The sequence below is a fragment of the Lepus europaeus genome, chromosome 16 (genome assembly GCF_033115175.1).
Source record: "Lepus europaeus isolate LE1 chromosome 16, mLepTim1.pri, whole genome shotgun sequence".
In the NCBI taxonomy this organism is placed as follows: domain Eukaryota; kingdom Metazoa; phylum Chordata; class Mammalia; order Lagomorpha; family Leporidae; genus Lepus; species Lepus europaeus.
Genome location: NC_084842.1, coordinates 4,551,357 through 4,575,589, shown reverse-complemented (window position 1 = coordinate 4,575,589; position 24,233 = coordinate 4,551,357). Strand labels below are relative to the sequence as shown.

General features: G+C 39.2%; 1 protein-coding gene across 1 annotated transcript in view; it reads left to right on the top strand.

Moving 5' to 3' along the window:
• The window catches only part of ADAM32 (ADAM metallopeptidase domain 32), a 199,425-nt gene that overhangs the window by 26,829 nt on the left and 148,363 nt on the right, over positions 1-24,233 (top strand). Inside the window, exons 6-8 of the mRNA XM_062213816.1 lie at positions 9,883-9,951; positions 13,268-13,339; positions 13,523-13,689. Coding sequence (XP_062069800.1) covers positions 9,883-9,951; positions 13,268-13,339; positions 13,523-13,689 — 308 coding nt within the window. The remainder of the gene's footprint in view (positions 1-9,882; positions 9,952-13,267; positions 13,340-13,522; positions 13,690-24,233) is intronic.

Here is a 24,233-nt window from a genome sequence, read left to right as displayed (position 1 = left end):
TCTCACCAGGGTGTCATACTCAGCTGACAAAAGTAGAGCCCTGACCTCTGTTGGGCAGGTTACTGGCTCTGGGAATGGAATGGAATGGCTCTGGTTGGGGAGCTTTGGAGGCAGAGGGTGCATTTCCTCCTCTCTTTTACTGTGGCAGCATGGTGCCCTGTGACTGGGAATCCTGACTGTGCAGTAGGGCATGGGGTATGGCTGGGTCTTTGGGAAATCACTGCCTATAGCTCCAGAGACTCAGTTTCCCCAGTGCTGGAAAGGGTCATTGTGGAGGGCTCTGTACTCACACTGAGGAGTACATAAATCATTGTGCAGGTCATGCACCTGAGTGGGTGAGGTGCCCAGGCACTGTGGGTTCAGCCTGGGTAGTTGGTTCACCTTGGCAGAAAGGGGTTAGGGAGGGGAACAGGCCATCTTGAGTGATAATGCTGTAACCTTCTGCTGACGACAGAGGAAACCTACCATGCCAAACTTGGGTGCCACTCTGAACTCTGGTCCTACCCTGGGGACTGGCCAGAGCTCCAGGCCCCACCCAGCACACACATCTGGATATATAGCTGAAGGAATGGGCACTCTGGTAAGCCATAAAGACACATTTCAGAGAACAAAGCCCATAGAGGAGAAAGTAAGTTGTTTCCATAGGTGGCTGAAATAAACAGAAATAAGTAATCAAATTACTCAAAAACACAGAGAAGTAAATACATGAGTTACAGAAGTCAGTACATGATGTGGATGAGAAATTCTGCCAGGGTATAGATTAAAGAAAAGTCAAACAAATTTTAGAAATGAGGAATTTGTCAATTAGAAAGTATAGAGAAATTTCGTTAACAGCAGACTTGAGGAGGGAAAAGAAAGAATAGACTTGGCTAGATGGCAAATCTTTGAAAATAGATGAAAAAGATGAAAAAATTAGAAAAACTGAAAGTAGTATTCAGATTTATGGAATAATATCAAGTGACCAAACATGTGTCTTAGGAGTTCCTGAAGGTGTAGAAAGAGAACGGATTAGAAGACCTATTCAGTGAAATAATAAGAGAAAACTTCCCTATTTTGGAGAAAGTTAGGTGCCTCCAAGAGTTGCTGTGGATTCATTCTGAGAGGAGGAGCGTGATGGAGGCAAGAGGTGCAGAGTCACCACACAGGTCCCAGGCCAGAGGCGAACAGACTCATTTATTTCAGTTGGTGCAGCAGCTTATATAGCAGAGGCAGCCAGTCCAGTCAAGGGGCAGTTTATGCACTAACCAATCACAGCCTGTTGCCAGGCAGTTTCTGAAGCCATCAAATCACAGCCTGTTTCCAGGCAGGCTCTGTTGCCAGTGGCCATCTTGGCATGGCCTTCTCATTCCATCACATTTCCCCCTTTTCATTTATTTTTGAGCAACAGAAGGCAGGATTCTTGGCAATACCATTGCCGAATCTATTTCCATGTGGTCTCTGTACACGGCTGTGCCTGTCTTAGGTTGTCCCCCAGGAGATCTTACCCGTCATTGACTAACCAGCGCTCAAATGGGAGACCACAGGAGTGCTTGCTCAGATGGGGGTAGGAATGAGGAACAGTGGTAATCAGGAATGGCATGACCGCACACAGGCTGTGGGCTGTTTGAGTGGCTGACTGGAGCTAAGTGGGGTATAAAGCAGTAGCAGATGTGGCTATGGGAAGTTCCCCAGGACAGGATGATAGGGCAGGTGCTTGACAATCAGTAGCAGGTGTGTCCGCTAACAGGGTGGACTTTCAGGCTTGTTCAGCTGGTTCTGGTTGACTGTCAGTTGCAGGCTTGATGTTTCTGGCTGCTACCCAAATGGGCTGTCCTGCATTCTCTGGAGAGACACAAGCATATCCTTGGCCCTTGGTTAGCAGAAGCTTTTCTACAGGCGTTGGAATCCAGGGCCTGAATTCTGTGTCTGCTTTGACATTAACAGCATACATGCAGGTGGGATGGGGTCTAGCAGCTTCCCTGAAAGCCTGGGGTGCCCAGGGACTGTCATAAACACAGGGATCCTCACTGGGTGTGGATGGGATGACCTCCCATGGGTTATCGCCTCAAGTTCATCCCATGGATATTTGGGGGGTGGCTGACTAGGCATTGCTGCATTGTCTGCTGTCATGTCATTTTCACTGTCAGAGCTCTCTCTCCCTAAGTCATCAACAGTTGCCTGTGAGGCAGCGGCCTGGAGTGACAGGCTCTTATCACTCAGAGATTCATTATGTTTGGTAATCTGTGTGGGTTTCTGTGAGGGGGGTATCTTTCCCATGTTTGAGGGGTTAAGAGTGGCACACCACGCCACTCTAGCCAAAGGAAAGATACCCACAGCATTGTTGCTGTAACAAAACAAATTCCTAGCACCTCAGTGGCTGATGGCATTATGTAGGGGTTCCCTATGTTAGACAAACAGACAGTGGTGTATCAGATTGTAAGTATGTCCTGTGCTTAGTAGGGAACTTCCTTGATTTGTTAGGTCAAGGCCGTATGCCCAAACGGTATTTCCAGAGCATCACCTCTCTCTAGTGAGGGAAGATGACTTGGTTCCGAATTCTGGGATGATCAGTCCCTTATGTGAATTTGCTGGGGAACTGAAAGTAAAAGGAGGAGCTGAGAAGTGGCATTACACTTCTGGGAGGTGTGTGCCTAACCTAGGGTCACCTAGATGAGGACAAGGATAAGGAAAGGGGTGTAGGAAGGGGTTCTGTGGTCACCCTCACAGAACCAAACAGCACACAAAACACTGAGGGCCCTACTTGCCGATATCAAGGGAGGACCTCACCAAGTCCGACATGCTGTCTCTCAGTCATGTTGGGCGCTAAATGTTGCTGTGGATTCGTTCTGAGAGGAGGAGCGTGATGGGGGCAAGAGGTGCAGAGTCACCACACAGACCCCAGGAGTTGGGTGAAAGCAGGCCAGAGGTGAGCAGACTTGTTTATTTCAGTTGGTGCAGCAGCTTATATAGCAGAGGCAGCCAGTCCAGTCAAGGGGCAGTTTATACCCTAACCAGTCACAGCCTGTTGCCAGGCAGGCTCCATTGTCAGCTGCCATCTTGGCATGGCCTTCTTATTCCACCACAGCCAAGTATAGGAATCACAAAGGACTCCTAATAGACATAATGAGCAAAGATTTCACCATGACATGTTATAGTCAAACTTTCAAAAACAAAACATAAAAATCTTAAAATGTACGTGAGAGAAATGCGAGATTATATTCAAAGGATCTCCAATATGATTGATAGCTGATTTCTCATCAGAAACCCTACAGGCTAGGAGAAAATAGAGACCTAGACCAAGTCCTAAAAGAAAATAATGTCCACCCAGAATACCGTACTCAGTGAAGCTTTCATTTATAAATGGTGGTGAAATAAAGACCTTCCAAAACAGAAATTTAAGGAATTTGTTACCACCTGGCCAGCCATACAAATGGTACTTAAGGATGTGCTACACAACAGAAACAGAGAAAGATAATTAGCATCACAAAAGAATGTGAAGGCAGAAAACCTTCCAGTAAATGTACAAAGGAAATGCAAAACAAAAATTAGAAATGTTTTTGGAAAAATGGGAGGACCAAGTCATTACTTGTCAATAATAAAGTTGAATGTAAATGATCTAAATTCTCCAGTTAAAAGATACAGATTGAATGGATTAAAAAACAGGACTCATCCATATGCTGCCTATAAGAAACATACCTCACAATACAGACTAAAAGAGAAAGATTGTCAACAGATGTTCCATACAAACAGAAATAGAAAATGAGCTAGCTGGGGTAGCTATCCTAACATCTCAAAATTGATGTTAAGATAAACTGTTAAAAGAGACAAGAACATTATGTAATGATGAAAGCATTAATTCAGCAGGAATATGTGACTATAATATATTCATCCATTTCTAGAGTATCCAGTATTTAAAACAAATATTAATTGGATCAAAAAGGAGACATAGGTGCTGGTATTGTGGTGTAGTGGATAAAGCCACTGCCTGCAATGCTGGCATCCCATAGCTTGTCCCTGCTGTACCACTTCCAATCCAGCTCCCTGCTAATGGCCTGGGAAAAGCTGTGGAAGATGGCCCAAGTGGTTGGTCTGCTGCTACCCATGTGGGAGACATGAAGAAGTTCCTGGCTCCTAGCTACAGCTTGGTGAGGTCCTGGATATTGTGGCCATCTGGGGAGTGAACTATCAGATGAAGGGCTTGCAGGAACTCTTCTATAGCCACGGGGAAAATCTTAGCTTGACATTTTTTGTTTTTGTTTTTTACTAATGAAAGAAATCATTAGTTCAAAAACATTTTTAGTATTAGGAAGTGTGAAGATGATTGGAAATCTGGATATTTGAGGATATTAAAGCATGACCATTAATTTTTGTTTAGATGAGAATGTTGAGGATATTTTCTTCCCAAGAATCTTTATTGTTCAGCTATATGCTGAATAATTTACAGATGAAATAAGAAGTCAGGGCTCAACCAGAGCAGTAAACCAGTAGGAGACAAATATTAAGAGATTTATTGAGAGGAATTGAGTTCTGCAGCTGTGGGGTTGGCTAAGCCAACTCTGAAATCATCAAAGAACCATTAGGAATGACATTACAGAACCTTCCAGAATGGATTCAAACTGTAGTCTGCAGGCAGACTTTCTTCTCACTCTTTTTTTTTCTTTCTTTTTTTTTTATTAAGCTTTTATTTAATGAATATAAATTTCCAAAGTACAGCTTATGGGTTACAATGGTTTCCCCCTTGCAAAACTTCCCTCCCACCCACAACCCTCCCCTTTCCTGCTCCCTCTCCCCTTCCAATCACATCATGATTCATTTTCAATTCTCTTTATATACAGAAGATCAGTTTAGTATATATTAGGTAACGATTTCAACAGTTTGCCCCCATATAGCAACACAAAGTGAAAAAAAATACAGTTGGAGTACTAGTTATAGCATTAAATAAGAGTGTACAGCACATTAAAGACAGAGATCCTACATAATATTTTTTTAAAATTAATTTTCTATGCCATTTCCAATTAACACCAGGTTGTTTTTTTCATGTTCAATTCTTTTTATATACAGAAGATTGATTCAGTATATAATTAGTAAAGACCTCATCAGTTTGTACCCACGCAGAAACACAAAGTGTAAAAATACTGTTTCAGTACTAGTTATAGCATCACTTCACATTGGACAACACATTAAGGACAGATCCCACATGGGATGTAAGTACACAGTGACTCCTGTTGCTGACTTAACAATTTGACACTCCTGTTCATGGCGTCAGTAATCTCCCTAGGCTCTAGTCATGAGTTGCCAGGGCTATGGAAGCCTTAGAGTTTGCTGACTTTGATCTTATTCAGATACGGTCAGAGTCAAAGTGGAAGTTCTCTCCTCCCTTCAGAGAAAGGTACCTCCTTCTTTGATGGCCCCGTTCTTCCCACTGGGATCTCACTAACAGAGATCTTTCATTTAGGTCTTTTTTTTTTCCATGGTATCTTGGCTTTCCATGCCTACAATACTCTCATGGGCTCTTCAGCCAGATCCGAACGCCTTAAGGGCTGATTCTGAGGCCAGAGTGTTGTTTAGGACATCTGCCATTCTATGAGTCTGCTGTGTATCCCACTTCCCATGTTGGATCTTTCTCTCCCTTTTTGATTCTATGTTAGTATTAGTAGACACTTGTCTTGTTTGTGTGATCCCTATGATTCTTTGACCTCTCAGAGCCATCGGTTGTGAACTGAAATTGATTACTTGGACTAGTGAGATGGCATTGGTACATGCCACCTTGATGGGATTGTATTGGAATCCCCTGGTACATTTCTAACTCCATCATTTGCGGCAAGTCTGATTGTGCATGTCCCAAATTGTACATCTCCTCCCTCTCTTTTTCCATTCTTAAATTTAACAGGGATCGCTTTTCAGTTAAAATTTAAACACCTAAGAATAATTGTGTGTTAATTACAGAGTTCAACCACTAGTACTAGAACAAGGCCTTTTACCTGATATGAGCAAACTCAGCCGGATTAGCCAGGATACTTTCCCTTGTTTTAAAACCAGCTGCGTATGGGCTTTAATCACACCCACAAAATACCTTCAGAGCTACAACTCAATGAATAACTGAGTACTGCAGTCTTGCCAAGTTGACTTGTAAAACATACCACCACTTCAGTATGTTGATTGAGAATCACATGGGTGGATGTGTATGGGACAGGACATGATTATTGAGGCTGGAGTGATGGGGTTTATTATTTTTTATGTTTCACTCACATTTTTCTAAAAGTTTGAAAATATATATTTAACACACTGAAAAATGTAATTTTTTGGTAACATTCAAAGCACAGAGACAAAAAAGATCTTTTAATAATAAAGTTCATTTTACTAAGATAATAAGTAACCTTAAAGTATAATATAAAATGAGAGAACTACAACAAGAAATAAAGTAGTCCAAAACCATAGTGGGAAATTTCACCTTAAAGTCACTCATCAGTGTAATTGATGAAACAAGCTGAAAAAACAATCTAAGGACCTAGAACATTTGTAGATCAATTTTTAATCTTAATTTGTAGATTTATATACAACTGTAATCCAACAATTACATAATTTTCACTGTTTCAAAACTATAGCAGTCCCCCCTTATCCTTGAGAGATAGAGAGGAGGAGAGGTGGAGGGGTGTGGTAGGGGCCCTGTACTATAGCCATCACCTTCCAGGGTGTACATTAGCAGGAAGCTGGACTTGAGGTAGGACTTGAACCCAGGCACTCTGAGATGAGATGCAGGTATTGCCAGCGGTGTCTTCTATGCCAAATGCCTGCTTCACCCCTTTCTTTTCCTCATCCTATATAAACTACTATTATGTACATGTTGGTATGCTTGATGGTGTCCCAGTGTGCTCTTAGGCTCTGGTTTAAAAAAAAATTGTGCTCCTCAAACAACCATTAAATTTCAGTGTTCTGCAACACAGGAGGGTGAGTATAACATCTTATGTATTTTATGAAGAATTAGAAGAGAGGGTTTTAAGGGTTTCAAACACAAAGAAATAATAAATACTTAAGGAGGTAGAAATGCTGATTACTCTGATTTGGCCACTGCACATTGTATACACGTGTTGAATTATCACACTGTACCTCATAAAGATTATAATTATTTCAAAATTTAAAAAATTGATTTATTTTGAAATTTGCTTTTTTCATCTGTTCTCTCAAATGTGTTAAATAAATGTCACCAGCAATTTTTCAATTTTATTACTATACTTTTCAGCAGCATAGTTTCCTTTGTATAATTTTACGGTTTTATTGATATTCTCTATTTGATGGGGCATCATAATTCTGATTTCATATTTGGTTCTTTGTTCATGTTTTCTGAGTTTTTTGAGCATATTTAAATAGTTATTTTACAATATTTGTCTACTAAGTCCTATGTAAGATCTAAAGAACAGTTTTATTTTTTCTGGTAGAATGATCCATACTTGTTTATTTTGATATATTAGATAAGTTTTTTGTTGAAAACTGGAAATTTTGGGGCCAGTGTTGTGGTATAGTGGGTAAAGCTGCCACCTGTCATACCAGCATCCCATATGGGCACCAATTAATGACCCAGGTTCTCTACTTCTGAACCAGCTGCCTTCTAATGACCTGGGATAAAGATTGGAAGATGGCCCACGTGCTTTGCCCCCTGCTTCGCATGTGGGAGACCTGGATGAAGCTCCTAGCAAATAACTAAATCTTAGATAACTAGACATTTTGAATATTTTGATAGTGGTAATGCTGGTAGTCGATTTGTACTCTTCCTAGACCCCTTCCAAGGTTGTTGCTGCTTGTTGCAGGTTGTAGTTGTGTTATCAGTTTAATAGACTTTTATGAATGATTATTTTGTAAAGACTATTTGTTTTGTGGTTGGTTATCTGGTGATGTGACATAGATTATCCTAAATGATGGAGCCAAACATAAAAATCTCTTCTAGTTTTTATAGATTGACTGAGTTTGGGTACACCTGCAATACTTACCCCACTGTTCTATACATTTTACCACTCTGTCTTGTCCTTCACTCCTGCTTGCATAGCACCTAAAGTTTAACCAGAAGAGAATATTTCATACATCCACCAATCATTTCTGAACATGTGTGTGACATTCTGGATTACCCAGAATATATTAAGAAATGATCAAAGCTGTTATTTCATACCCATCTCCTTCTCAGCCTCGTCCTTCTTTGGCTTTTTGGAGTGCCTGCTGATCATCCCTTTTGCTTCATGTAACTGCAGTTAATATATTTGCCTTTATTATTTTTTTTGACAGGCAGAGTGGGCAGTGAGAGAGAGACAGAGAGAAAGGTCTTCCTTTTTGCCGTTGGTTCACCCTCCAATGGCCGCCGCTGTAGGCGCACTGCAGCCGGCGCACCACGCTGATCCGATGGCAGGAGCCAGGTGCTTACCCTGGTCTCCCATGGGGTGCAGGGCCCAAGCACTTGGGCCATCCTCCACTGCACTCCCTGGCCACAGCAGAGAGCTGGCCTGGAAGAGGGGCAACCGGGACAGGATCGGGGCCCTGACCAGGACTAGAACCTGGTGTTCTGGTGGCGCAAGGTGGAGGATTAGCCTAGTGAGCCGCGGTGCCGACCCTGCCTTTATTATTTTTTTAAGATTTATTTATTTATTTGAAAGTCAGAGTTACACACAGAGAGAAGGAGAGGCAGAGAGAGAGAGAGAGAGAGAGAGAGAGAGAGAGAGACAGAGAGGTTTTTCATCCAATGGTTCATTCTCCAGTTGGCCGCAATGGCCGGAGCTGTGCCAATCCAAAGCCAGGAGCCAGGAGCCAGGAGCTTCCTCCAGGTCTCCCATGTGGGTGCAGGGGCCCACGGACTTGGGCCATCTTCCACTGCTTTTCCAGGCCATAGCAGATAGCTGGATCTGAAGTGGAGCAAACGGGACTCGAACCAGCACCCATATGGGATGCTGGCACTGCTGGCGGCGGCTTTTCCCGCTACGCCACAGCACTGGCTCCGTGTATTGCCTTTAAATGCTTTTCACAAAGACCACTTAGAAGTCTACTCCAGCACTGTGAAAGTTCCAAGGTGTAGGAAACAATGGGAAGCTGTTGAGCAAATCCTTTAAAGAGTCAATGGATGCTCAAAACACACATCTATAATTGTTTGAGAACAAATCTGGTATCACCACCTTTGGCACTAACAAGCCACAATAGGTACTGGGCCACCGTTCTTTATGGATGCCACTGAACTGACATGGGAGGTGGGAGGTTAGGATGGTGGGAGTTCAACCACCACAGTATTAGAGAAATTCATCAACTTTTCTCCTAAGGTGGTGATACTACATTTGTGTGTTTGTTTTTTTAACCCTTGAGGAAATGGAAGTGAATGGGTCATTTATTTCTTATATTGTCAACTAGCCAAATGTGTACAAGCAGGGGTTCTGAGAGGAAGAGTAGCAGTATAGAAAGTGATGCAACTTACAAATTGGCACAAGAGCACTGCCTCTGTATTTATTGACTCAATTTACAAAGCCCAGTCCACACTGAGAGCAAGGAGAAACAGACTCTACTGTCAATGAGATAGACTGCAAAGGACATGGATACAGGAAGGAGTGAAAAAAAAGTAACCGTTTTTTCATTCTTATCACCTAAATAATTTATAAAGTAGTTTAGTCAATTTTTGTGTGCAATGAAATAGATGCTAGATGTTTTGTTCTGTGTTCACAAATTGGGAGCTGCAGATATACTGATGATCTGTTATGACTTTATAACCAGCATTCTTACTACTGCTAGTCCATTGCTATAAAATTTAAGGAATATACATTGATATTAATCAGTTATAAAAATAGTCATGTAAATGCTATGGTAATAGCTTTGATAAAGTGTTCAGAATTCATAAATGATGAAATATTTCAAATTTTATATGCTGCTTTTTTCTAGCCAATACTGCCTGTTCCAGATGTATTTCCTCTTTATCTAGAAATGCACATTGTGGTCGACAAAGCTTTGGTATGTGCTTTGTTTTTTCTTTGCTTTTAAATATTTGGTAAAAATATATAGTTATCCATACATTAAAAGCAACTAAAAGATTATGACCTTTTGAATGGGTTGTCATAGGAAAAACATTGTAAAACTGTTCGTTTAAACTGCTAGCTGAAAAACCAGATAGAGTTACACTAACGCTGTCAACAGTCCTGCAGAATGAAGTGGTTTTTTTCTGGCCTTTCACATTTTTAGGACTTCTTCAGATATGATTCAAACTGCTTTTGATGGCACTATGTGGTCAAAATGTAAATTTTTAAGCTTTTTAGTCCTATTATGGGGAAGTCATGAAGAGCAAGCTGTCCGTGTTCTAAGAAATGTTTTGCTGTGTAAAATATTTATTAGAACAAAAATGATGATAGTACAACTATATATGAGGACAACTTACAATAATGTGTCTAGATTTTTAGCAGTTTTTTTTTTTGTGGTATACCTGTGATAGTTCATTGTTTACCTGACCTGGAAACCTCTAGATCTTTGATTCCCATAAACAATTTAGGGCCTCTGCAATATTCATTGTCTTTGAGATGATAACTTAGCTTTTCTTTTTTTTTTGGACAGGCACAGTGGACAGTGAGAGAGAGAGAGACAGAGAGAAAGGTCTTCCTTTTGCCGTTGGTTCACCCTCCAATGGCTGCCGCGGCCGGCGCACCGTGCTGATCCAAAGGCAGGAGCCAGGTGCTTATCCTGGTCTCCCATGTGGGTGCAGGGCCCAAGCACTTGCGCCATCCTCCACTGCACTCCCTGGCCACAGTAGAGAGCTGGCCTGGAAGAGGGGCAACCGGGACAGAATCCGGCACCCTGACTGGGACTAGAACCTGGTGTGCCAGTGCTGCAGGCGGAGGATTAGCCTATTGAGCCACGGCGCCGGCCGATAACTTAGCTTATAATCAAAGAGGTTGTGCTTTATTTCTCCTAATAGTTAAAAGATTTCAGATAATGGGGATAAAATATATTTTCCAGGGTTTATCCTGATTATAAGCATTTGATTGTCATAACTGGGGAACATCACAGATAATATCAAAAGGGCTCCTTATCAATTACATTCCAAAGGTTGTAAAGCTTCTCAGGAATCCAGAGTTAAAGTCAGAGATAATAGGAATTTAAAGATGGTTTCTTAAATACTTGGTTCATTACAGGAAAAAAATGACAAAGGGGCCATTTAAGAGACAGTGGAGATAATGAGATATTTAAGAGATAATTGAGATATGATTACATCTAAAGGGGCTATTTTGGATTATGAAAATTATTTTGTTTCAGAACTTTGTTATAACCGTTTGAGTTGTTTTAAATGATTCTCGTATAAATTTCTCAGTTTGGAAGTCATATAATACTGGTTAAGCATACTTTTTCTCTATTCTTATGTTTATTTACATAGTAATAAGGCAAACCTTGTCCCTGCTATGAAATCTCTGTTACTAGATATTGCCATTTTAAGGGTAAGAATATAAATATGTTCTTAAGTGACTTAATAAAAATGAATCTGCAATTTTATCCTTGTCAGTTCAGTGCCACAGTTGAGGAAAGCACATGGTGCTATAAAAATGTAGTTTAGCAATGGAGATATGAATAGAAACACACAATTGTAGCTTGAGCAACTGTAAGAGCCCACAAGTGGCTATTTTAAAATTCAGGGTTGTCTTGTTATTCAGGTATTATGGGGCTGTGAGAGCAGTAAATGTTTCTATTGAGAAGAACGTTGCTATTGCTATTTGGGACTCATATTCTCAAGAGGAGGGAGCAGTGTACATCATACAGGTGGCCACATGGGAAAGGACTGCTGTTAGGAGGCAGAGAGAAAGCCAGAGGGGAATGTGGACAGGAGACTTTATTGTGATTTCCTTTGCAGGGTTGGGTAGGCAGGTGTGGGAGGATTGGCTAGTTTGAATAATTCATTTGAGCCCTGGGATGAAGGGGCTGTTCATAGTACCTGGCTCTGGGGTGATCAGTGTAATAGTGGCCCTGAGTGTAAAACCTTAGAGAGGAGGTGATTGGATCAAAGCTTTGGATTAATTGGCTTGTATATGAAAGGGACACTTGAAGGTAAGCCATTTACTATCTCTTGGAATTTTCTATCTCTGAGAAGTGTGAAGAGCAAGGCCCAAAGATGCCAAAGCATAGGAAATACAGAAACTAAGAGCAAAGGTCAGTATTGTGGATTACATGATGAATACAGGAAATGAGTAATGGGTGTAGGTTGGGACCAGGGATGACTGCAAAACTTTGCTTTGCAAGTGTGAGCGAAGGTTCTTTTCAGGAAACTGCAAGTTTAGCTTGTTTAATATCCATAGTTAGTAGAGGGACACAGACATAGATGAATCAGCCCTTAAGGCGTTCGGATCTGGCTGAAGAGCCCATGAGAGTATTGTAGGCATGGAAAGCCAAGATACCATGGAAAAAAAAAAAGACCTAAATGAAAGATCTCTGCGAGTGAGATCCCAGTGGAAAGAACGGGGCCATCAAAGAAGGAGGTACATTTCTCCGAAGGGAGGAGAGAACTTCCACTTTGACTATGACCCTATCAGAATAAGATCAAAGTCAGCGAACTCTAAAGGCTTCCATAGCCCTGACAACTCATGACTAGAGCCTAGGGAGATTACTGACGCCATGAACAGGAGTGTCAAATTGTTAAGTCAGCAACAGGAGTCACTGTGTACTTACATCCCATGTGGGATCTGTCCTTAATGTGTTGTCCAATGTGAAGTGATGCTATAACTAGTACTGAAACAGTATTTTTACACTTTGTGTTTCTGCGTGGGTACAAACTGATGAGGTCTTTACTAATTATATACTGAATTGATCTTCTGTATATAAAGAGAATTGGAAATGAAAAAAAACAACCTGGTGTTAATTGGAAATGGCATAGAAAATTAATTAATTTTAAAAAAATATTATGTAGGATCTCTGTCTTTAATGTGCTGTACACTGTTATTTAATGCTGTAACTAGTACTCCAAAGGTAGTTTTTTCACTTTGTGTTGCTATATGGGGCAAACTGTTGAAATCTTTACCTAATATATACTAAACTGATCTTCTGTATATAAAGAGAATTGAAAATGAATCTTGATGTGAATGGAAGGGGAGAGGGAGCGGGAAAGGGGAGGGTTGCGGGTGGGAGGGAAGTTATGGGAGGGGGGAAGCCATTGTAACCCATAAGCTGTACTTTGGAAATTTATATTCATTAAATAAAAGTTTAATAAATGAAAAAATAAAGAAATGAAGAAAATCTCAAAAATGTCATATAACAAATTGTATTCAAATATGAAATTGATTCTGTTTTTCAGTATGAATACCTGGGCTCTGATAGCACAACAGTAACAAATAAAATCATCGAAGTTTTTGGCCTTGTAAATTCAGTAAGTATTTCCCTTTTCACATCAGACATATTTTAGTTTAAAATTATAAATTGTACTAACTTGATGTAGTGTTTCTGAATAATAAAATTATGCATATATAATGATTTTACAAAAATATCAAATTAATTTCTTGATTATTAAAAATAAAAAATTAACTGCATATATTTGTTTTTCTGTTCTTAGATGTTTACCCAATTTAAAGTCACTGTTGTGCTGTCATCATTAGAATTGTGGTCAGATGAAAATAAAATTTCTACCATTGGTGAGGCAGATGAATTATTGCACATATTTTTAAAGTGGAGACATTTTTATCTTACCTTAAGGCCTCATGATGTTGCATATCTATTCATGTAAGCATAATGTTTCAGTACTCCTCAAAGGGAAAAACAGATCTGTGGTAATGAAATAATTACATAGTTTGAAACAGAAAACTGTTATTCATTTAAGACTGTGTTTTGATTATTCATGATGTGCTTTATTTTGGCTGCCTGATGACTTTCTAGATGTCAGGCATATGGAAAGGTACTCATATTTATTTCTATGCTTATCAACTTTGTACACGGAGATTGAGATTTCCAGAGGTTAAACTTTCTCAGAACTTTCAGACCTAGAGATGTATCTGTGGTTTGAACTCACAGTTTGTTAACTCCAGAGCCCCTACTCTAAACTTCTACACAGAAACGGGATTTACTTGACATCATTTGTATTTTTATTATGCGTTTTGATAAAAAACTTGCTAATGTGAGTTATAAGTATTTTGTTCTAATGAATTTTCTGCATTATTTTAAAATGTTTTATAATATTATAGCTATATATTTATAATTTTATTCATATTACATTTTTGCAATAATCAAATTTCTTTCAATAGATCTCTGTATATATCTATAGGTAAATGTAGATATTTATATAGAAATATATATGTATGCATATATATGTGTGTGTATATATATGTGTGTGTATATATCTGTGTGTATATATATATATATATATATATATATATATATATGTTTCTCTGTTGGCATGTCCTTATTTCCTTTTGCATGTATGAAGTTATCTTTCACATCTCTTCCACTAATTAAATGTTTTACTTTTTTCATTTTTTCTAGTCTGATGGATATAAAGCAATGTCACTGTCATCTTCACTTGCTTTTTTTCTGATGAATTGAGCATCTTTTCTTATGCTTCACAGATCATTTGTAACTGCCTTTTCATATCTGTGTTAATTTTTATTTACTTGGAAAAGAAGAAGGACGGGAGGAAGGGAGGGAGGGAAATAGAGCAAGAGAGAGCGAGCTGTCTTCCAGCCACTAATTGGCTCCCCAAATGCCTGAAGCAGCTGGGGCTGGGCCAGGCCAAAGCCAGGAACCAAGAACTTCATCCAGGTTTCCCACTTGGGTGGCAGGGATGCAAAAACTTGGGCTATTATCTGCTTTTTTCCAAGGCACAGTAGCCTGAAACTGTACCAGAAGCTGTGTAACTTGGGTTTGAACCAAAACTCCAATATGGGATGTGGTGTTTGGGGTGGTGGCTTAACCTGCTACACCCACATGCCCATCTCTCTTAATTTTTTAAAAGATTTTATTTATTTATTTGAGAGGTAGACAGTGAGAAGGAGAGACAGAGAGAAAGGTCTTCTTTCCTTTGGTTCACTCCCCAAATGGACGCAATGGCTGGAGCTGAACCGATTCGAATCCAGGAGGCAGTAACCTCCTCCAGGTCTCCCATGCAGGTGCAGGGGTTCAAGGACTTGGGCCATCTTCCACTGCTTTCCCAGTGGAGCAGCCGGGACTAGAACTGGTGCCCACATGGTATGCTGGCATTTCAAGTGGAGGATTAACCTACTGTGTCATGGCGCCGGCCCCTCATTAATTTTTATATAGTATAAAAAAGAGGTAAAATTTTATTTTCTGCCATATAGATAGCCAATTTTGCCTGGAATTTAACTAGCTGTTTTGTCACAAATTTGTCAGTCCTCATAAACACCTTTTTTTTTTTTAAAAGATTTTATTTATTTATTTGAGAGGTAGAGTTACAGACAGAGAAGGAGAGACAGAAGAGTCTTCCATATGGTTCACTCCCCAGTTGGCCGCAATGGCCAGGAGCTGGATCAATACAAATCCAGGAGCCAGAATCTTCTTCTGGGTCTCCCATGCTGGTGCAAGGGCCCAAGCACTTGGTTTATCTTCTACTGCTTTTCTAGGCCATAAGCAGAGAGCTGGATCAGAAGAGGAGCAGATGGACATGAACTGCAGGTGGAGGCTTAGTCTACTATGCCACAGCACTGGCTTTCATAAGCAGCCTCTTTTTACAGACATTAATATAAACCTATTTGGGGAGAACGGACATATTTACATTGTTGAGTCTTGCAATCTATAAGTATGTGTGTTTATTATATTGAACATTCTAATTATTGATAGTGATACTCCTTCTGTTATCCAAAGCCTTATTCAGCTCACTCAGAAAATCTTTGCAGTTTTATGCAGAGGTTTTGCGTGTTATTTTGATATTTATTTCTAGGTCTTTAATATTTAATGCTAATTTCAATAGAATATGTTATAATCATATTTTAAAGATACATAAATACAATTAAATTTGAAGTACTGAATTTATTTTGTAAATTAGTAATTTTATTTTTTAGAATACTTTTAGTTTTACAGAAAAAAGTAAAAAGTACAGTGTTTCTATATATCACTTTTTCCTGAGCTTCTAAACCCTGCCATTTTTTCCCTAAGGATTTATTTTATTTATTTGAAAGGCAGAGCAACGGAGAAAGAGGGAGAGAGAGAAAGAGAGAGGACTCTTCCATCTGCTGGTTTACTCCCCAAATGGCCACAGTGGCCAGGGCTGGGCAAAATCAAAGTCAGGAGCCAGCAGCTTCTTCTGGGTTTCCCATCTGGGAGCAGGGGATCAAGCACTTGGGCCATCTTCTACTGCTTTCCCAGGCCAGAGCAGAAAGCTGGATCAGAAGTAAAGCAGCTGGGGCTAGAACTGGCGCCCATATTGGATGCCTGTGCTTCAGGCTAGGGCTTTAACCCTCTGCACCACAGCGCTCACCCCAGTTACTGCCATTTTTAATGTCGGTTTCATGTGGTAATTTTGTTAAAATTATTAGACCAATGTTGACACACTAATATTAACTAAAAATTTACAGTTTATACTAGAGTTTACTCTTTGTGTTGTAAAAATTCATTCTTAAAAATCCTAATAATGGGGCCAGTGCTGTGGCTTGCTAAGCTAATCCTCCACCTGTAGCGCCGGCACCCAGGGTTCTAGTCCTGGTTGGGGCGCCAGGTACTAGTCCCAGTTGCTCCTCTTCCAGTCCAGCTCTCTGCTGTGGCCCGGGGAAGGCAGTGGAGGATAGCCCAAGTGCTTGGGTCCGTGCACCGGCATGGGACACTGAGAGGAAGCACCTGGTTCCTGGCTTTAGATCAGAGCAGTACTGTCCATAGCGGCCATTAGGGGAGTGAACCAATGGAAGGAAGACCTTTCTCTCTGTCTCTCTCTCACTGTCTATAACTCTCTGTCTCTCTCTCTCACTGTCTAACTGCCTGGCAAAAAACAAAACAAAACAAAACCTAATAATGTATCTGTTGCGATTTTCTAATTTCAGAAACACAAACATACCTGAAAATTGTGATAGTTTTATTTCTTCTAATTCCATACTTATGCCACTAATTGCTCTATTGTATTGGCCAAGAGTACTTAAACTCTGATGAATACAAGTTTTGATAGCTGATGTTTCTATATAATTCACAATTAGAAAGGAAATTTTTTTAATTTTAAGATTAAGTGTGGGGCAGCACTGTGGCTCAGCGGGTTAAAGCCCTAGCCTCAAGCACTGGCATTCCATATAGTTCTGGCTTCTCCTCTTCCGATCCCACTCTCTGCTATAACCTGGGAATGCAGTAGAAGATGGCCCAAGTCCTTGGGCCCCTGCACCCACATGGGAGACCTGGAAGAAGCTCCTGGCTCCTGGCTTCAGATTGGCGCAGCTCCAGCCTTGGCAACCATCTGGGGAGTGAACCAGCAGATGGAAGACCTCTCTCTCTGTCTCTACCTCTCTCTGTAACTCTGTCTTTCAAATAAATAAAATAAATCTTAAAAAAAAGATGAAGTGTGTAGTTTGTGGTAGAGTTTCTATAAAAGCCGTGTATCAGTCCAGGAGGTTTCTATTTTTTTGTTTCATTAATAGAAGTTTTTTTTTTTTGTAATTCTTGTATAAATGCTATCAAATGATTTTTCTTCATCTGCTGAAAAAATTCTAGTATCTACTAGTGTTGTTTGATTTATGGCCTATTTTATTTGATATTAACAAATTACTTAGAAAGTAGCATATTACTTTGATTGGTTTTTAATTGCTTTTTGGAATAAATACCACTGAACTGCATTGTTCTACCTTTTATATGTTGTCAGATTGTCTTATTCTGTCTATCTTTCCCTCTCGGTTTCTCTGCCTGTCAAATAAATACAGTAAATAGTTTTAAAAAATCATTTGTTGGTTGTTTCCATGTCTTGAAAATTTTGAATAATTCTTCAATGAACATAGGAATGTAAACATCTGTTTGACATTCTTACTTGAATCCTGTATGTATACATACCTGGTGGTGTTATTTATTTTATTTTATTTTTTTAACTTTTATTTAATGAATATAAATTTCCAAAGTACAGCTTATGGATTACAATGGCTTTTTTCCCCCATAACTTCTCTCCCACCAGCAACCCTCTCCTTTCCCGCTCCCTCTCCCTTTCCATTCACATCAAGATTCATTTTCAAATGTCTTTATATACAGAAGATCAATTTAGTATATATTAAGTAAAGCTTTCAACAGTTTGCACCCACACAGAAACACAAAGTGAAAAATACTGTTTGAGTACTACTTATAGCATTAAATCAAAATGTACAGCACATTAAGGACAGAGATCCTACATGAAGAGTAAGTGCACAGTGACTCCTGTTGTTGACTTAACAAATTGACACTCTTGTTTATGGCATCAGTAATCACCCTAGACCTTGGTATGAGTTGCCAAGGCTATGGAAGCCTTTTGAGTTTGCCGACTCTGATCATATTTAGACAAGGTCATAGTCAAAGTGAAAGTTCTCTCCTCCTTTCAGAGAAAGGTACCTCATTTTTAATGACCTGTTCTTTCCACTGAGATCTCACTCGCAGAGATCTTTCATTTAGGTCATTTCATTTTTTTTTTTTGCCAGAGTGTCTTGGCTTTCCATGCATAAAATACTCTCATGGGCTTTTCAGCTGGATCCGAATGCCTTAAGGGCTGATTCTGAGACCAGAGTTCTGTTTAGGATATCTGCCATTCTGAGTCTGCTGTGTATCCCACTTCCCATGTTGGATCATTCTCTCCCTTTTTTATTCTGTCAGTGTTTGAAGACACTAGTCTTGTTTATGTGATCCCTTTGACTCTGAGACCTATCATTATGGTCAATGGTGAACTGAAATTGATCACTTGGACTAGTGATATGGCATTGGTTCATGCCACCTTGATGGTATTGAATTGGAATCTGCTGGCACGTTTCTAGCTCTACCATTTGGGGCAAGTCCGATTGAGCATGTCCCAAACTGTACATCTCTTCCCTCACTTTTTCCCACTCTTATATTTAACAATGATCACTTTTCAGTTAAGTTTCAACACTTAAGAATAATTGTGTATTAATTACAGAGTTCAACCAATAGTATTAAGTAGAACAAAAAAAAACTAAAAGGGATAAATTATTAAGTTTTTCATCAACAGTCAGGGCAAGGGCTGATTAAGTCACCATTTCTCATAGTGTCTAGTGTTATTGCTAGATCAGATGGTAATTCTGTTTTTAATTTTTTGAGAAACCTCCATGTTTTCCAAAATGACTGCACAATTTATGATACCACCATGAACAGTATTCTAAGCCTTCATTTTCTGTACATCCTTTTTAACATTTATTATCTTTCATCTTTTGACAGTAACTGTTCTGACAGATCTGAGGTGATATGTTATTCTGATTTTAATTTGTGCTTCTCTGGTGATTTGTAATGTTGAGCATTTCATCATATAACTTTTGGCTATTTGAGTATCTTTCTTTGTGAAATATCTTTTCATGCCCTTCCCCGTGTCTTAAAAATTTTAGTTTCTTTCTCATTGTTAAGAAGTTTGAGTTCCTTGTATATTTTCGGCATTAGTCTCTTATCTGATGTATGATTTGCAAACATTTACTTTAATATGTGTGTTACCTTTTCATTCTGTTATTTATTTATGTACTGTACAGAAGCTTTTTGGTTTGATGAAACCCTGTTTGTGTATTTGTGCTTTCATTGCCTCTGCTTTGATGGTCCTATCCTAGAAATCTCTAAATAAAACAATGTCATGGAATTTTCTCCCTGATGTTTTCTTCCCCTAATTTTAGAGTTTCAGGTCTGTTAAATCATCAGTCTATTTTTAGTTGATTTTTACCTAAAGTGTGAGATGAGGGTCCATTTTCATTATAATGTATGTCAATATCTGGACTTCACAATACCATTTGTTGAAGAGATTATCCTTTCCATATCATACGTTCTTCATATCTTTGTCAAAAAACCAGTTGACTGTCGATATTTACATGTATTCCACAGGCCTATTCTGTTGTGTTAATGTTTCTGTTTTTATACCATAGCATGCTATTTTGATTTCTATAGCTTTGAAATATATTTTGAAATTATATACTGTGATGCCACCAGCCTTATTCTGGTCAAGATTGCTTTGGTTATTTGAGATCTTTTGTACTCACATAGAAATTTTAGGTTTTTTTTTCCTATGAAACATGTCATCAATATTTTGATAAGGATTACATTGAGTCTGTAGATTAATTTGGTAGTGTGGGCATTGTTATCAATATCAGTTCTTCTATTCCATGAATACATGGTGCCTTCCCATCTATTTGTGTTGTATCCAGTTTCTTTCACCAATATTTAATAGTGTTCAATAAAGATATTTTTCACTTTCCTGGTTAAATCTCTAAGTATTCTCTTTGTATCTTATTGTGAATAGATTGTTTTCATAATTTCTTCTTTAGATAGTTCATTTTGGTGTATAGAGGTACTAAGGATTTTTAAATTTTATTTTGTGTCCTGCAACTATACTCAGTTTATCAGTTCTTAGAGTTCTTTTGGTGAAGTATTTAGGATTTTCTACATGTATATGAGGGAATTGTAACAAAGTGTGGTTATAGTCATGACAGCCTGGTATTGGAAGAAAAACAGATGGGTAGACCAATGGAACAGAATAGAAACTCTGTAAATCAATCCACACATCTAAAACCAACTTATCATTGACAAAGGAGCTAAAATCAATCTCTGGAGTAAGGACAGTCTCTTCAACAAATGGTTCTGGGAAAGCTTTTTTTATTTTTTATTTATTTTATTTATTTATTTTTTATTTTTGACAGGCAGAGTGGACAGTGAGAGAGAGAGACAGAGAGAAAGGTCTTCCTTTTGCCATTGGTTCACCCTCCAATGGCCGCCGCGGTAGGCGCGCTGCGGCCGGCGCACCACGCTGATCCGATGGCAGGAGCCAGGTGCCGATCCTGGTCTCCCATGGGGTACAGGGCCCAAGGACCTGGGCCATCCTCCACTGAACTCCCTGGCCACAGCAGAGAGCTGGCCTGGAAGAGGGGCAACCCGCCGCAAGGCGGAGGATTAGCCTAGTGAGCTGCAGCGCCGGTGGGAAAGCTTTTTTTAAAAAATTTATTTATTTATTTGAAAGTTAGAGTTACACAGAGAGAGAAGGAGAAACAGAGAGAGAGAGAGAGAGAGAGGTCTTTCATCCACTGTTTCACTACCCAATTGGCTGCAATGGCCGGGGCTTCACCTTTCCAAAGCCAGGAGCCAGGAGCTTCTTCTGGGTCTCCCATGTATGTGCAAGGGCCCAAGGACTTGGGCCATCTTCTACTGCTTTCCCAGGCCATATCTGAGAGCTGGACCAGAAGTAGAGCTTCCAGGACTTGAAGTGGCAGCCATATAGGATGCTGACTTTCCAGGTGGGTGCTTTACCTGCTATGCTTGATCTTCACATGCAGATGTATGAAGCAAGACTCCTACCTCACATCTTACACAAAAATCCATTCACCATGCATCAAAGACCTAAATCTATAAGCTGATACCGTCAAATTATTAAGGAACATTGGGAAAACCCTACAAGTCAATGGCATAATAGGCAAAGACTTTTGGAATAGGCCCCAGAAGCACATGCAATCAAAGCCAAATTAGCAAATGGGATTACATCAAATTGGGAAGCTTCTGCAATACAAAAGAAACATTCTGCATAGTGAAGAGGCAACTGACAGAATGGGAGAAAATATTTGCAGACTATGCAACTGATAAGGTCTGATATCTAGAATGTATAAGGAGCTCAAGAAACTCAACAACTATAAAACAAACTAGTTAAGAAATGGGCAAAGGCCTTGAACAGGCATTTTTTTTTCAAAAGAGGAAATTCAGATGGCCAACAGACATATGAAAAAATGCTCAGGGTCACTAGCCATCAGGGAAATGCAAATCAAAGGCACAATGAGGTTTCACTTCAGCCAAGTTAGAATGGCTCTCCTACAGAAATCAACAAACAACAAGTGCTGGTGAGGATGTGTTTGAAAAAGGTATCCTAATCCACTGTTGGTGAGAATGTAAACTGGTGCTGCCACTATGGTAGACAGTGTGGATATACCTAAGAAATCTGAATATAGACCTACCATATGACCCAGCCATCCAATTCCTGGGAATTTACCCAAAAGAAATGAAATCAGCACGGGAAAGAGCGATCTGTACCTCTATGTTTATGGCAGCTCATTTTACAATAGCTAAGGTGTGGAATCAACGCAGATACCATCAACTGAAGACTAGATAAAGAAATTATGGGGTATGTACACCATGGAATGCTACACAGTGGTAAAAAAATCATGTCATTTGTAATGAAATGGATACAACTGGAAACCATTATACTTAGTGAAATAAGCAAGTCCCAAAAAGACAAATACCATGTTTTTCCTCACCTGTGGTAGTTAATAGAGTACCTAAGAGGTAATCTATAGAAGTGAAATTGACACTTTGAGATGTGATGGCTTTGAATAGCCATTGTCTCCACTGTTGAGAAACAGTTTTTTTTTTTCATACTATTTGTTGAACACTTTATTGGTGTAGGGATAATCATATGTGTATAAAGTTAATTGAAAATAAATCTTAGTAAAAAATAAGAATGGGAATAGGAGAGGCAAGAGGAAGTAGGGTGGGAGTGTATGGGTAGTGTCGGGAGAATCACTGTGTTTCTAAATTTGTATGTATGAAATGCATAAAGTTTGTATACCTTAAAAGTAAAAAATACAGTTTTACCTTTTTAAAAACACAAAAAAAGAAAAACATTATATAGAGGTAAATTTATTTTGGTACAAAATTTTTGAAATATATGTAAACAATGAGGTCTTCAAAAAGTTCATGAAAAATATGTATTATGGAAAAACTGTGCATGCATTCCAAGATTGTTTTTGTACCAAAATAAACTTATCTTTCAATTTTATTTTTTCATGAGATTCTTGAGATACACTTGTATATAAGATCATATTGTCAGCTAAGAGAGACTGACTTCTCCCTTTCCTTTTTTGATGCCTTTTGTTTCTTTTTCTTACCTAGCTGCTCTGGCTATGACATCCAGTATAATTTTGAAAAGAGTGATGAGAGTGGACATCCTTGTGTTGTTCCTGATGTTAGAGGAGAAGACTTCAAGTTAAATGTTGAGTATGATTTTAGCTCTAAGATTGTGAAATACAGCATTAATTGTGTCGAGGAATATTTGCTGAGAGTTTTTTTTTTTAAACATGGAAGGATGTTGAATTTTGTCACAGTTTTTCTGTATCTGTTGAGATGATCATAAGTTTTCTGTCTATTCTGTTAATATAATAAATTAAATTTATTGATTTACATATGTTGAACCAATTTTGCACCCTAGGGATACATTACACTTGGTTATGGTGAATAATCCTTTTATTGTGCGGTGAACAGAAGTTGCTAGTAGTTTGTTGAGGATTTTTTACACCATTGTTATTACTGGTACTAGTTTATAGGTTTGCTTATGTGAAGTGTCTTTGGTTGTGGTGTGAGGGTGGCCTTGTAAAATGAGGTTGAAAATATTCTTGCCTCTTCATTTTTTTGGGGGGAGGGGAAATTTGAGAAGAGGAAGTATTTTTTTCTTTAAATATTTGTGGAATGTCAGCTGTGAAACCATCTGGTCATGAGTTTTATAGGAAAGTTTTAATTACTGATTCAATTTTCTTACTTGCTGTTGGTCTGTTCAGTCTTCTAATTTCATTATGACTCAATTTTGGTAGGCTATATGTTTCTAGAAATTTATCTTGGGTTGGACAAATTATTGGCTTATAGTTGTTCACAGTAGTCTCTTATGAGCCTTTGTGTATGTGTGTAATATTTGTTACAATTTTTTTTTTAATTTTCTGATTTGGAGTCTTTTCTCATTTTTCTTAGTTTAAGGGTTTGTCAGTTTTACTTAACTTTTCTTTTTATTTATTTATTTACTTATTTTTAAATTTTTTTTGACAGGCAGAGTGGACAGTGAGAGAGAGAGACAGAGAGAAAGGTTTTCCTTTTGCCGTTGGTTCACCCTCCAATGGCCGCTGCGGCCATCGCGCTGCGCCGAGCCGAAGGCAGGAGCCAGGTGCTTCTCCTGGTCTCCCATGGGCTGCAGGGCCCAAACACTTGGGCCATCCTCCACTGCCTTCCCGGGCCATAGCAGAGAGCTGGCCTGGAAGAGGGGCAACCAGGACAGAATCTGGCACCCCAACCGGGACTAGAACCCAGTGTGCCGGTGCTGCAAGGCGGAGGATTAGCCATTGAGCCACGCGCCGACCAATTTTACTTAACTT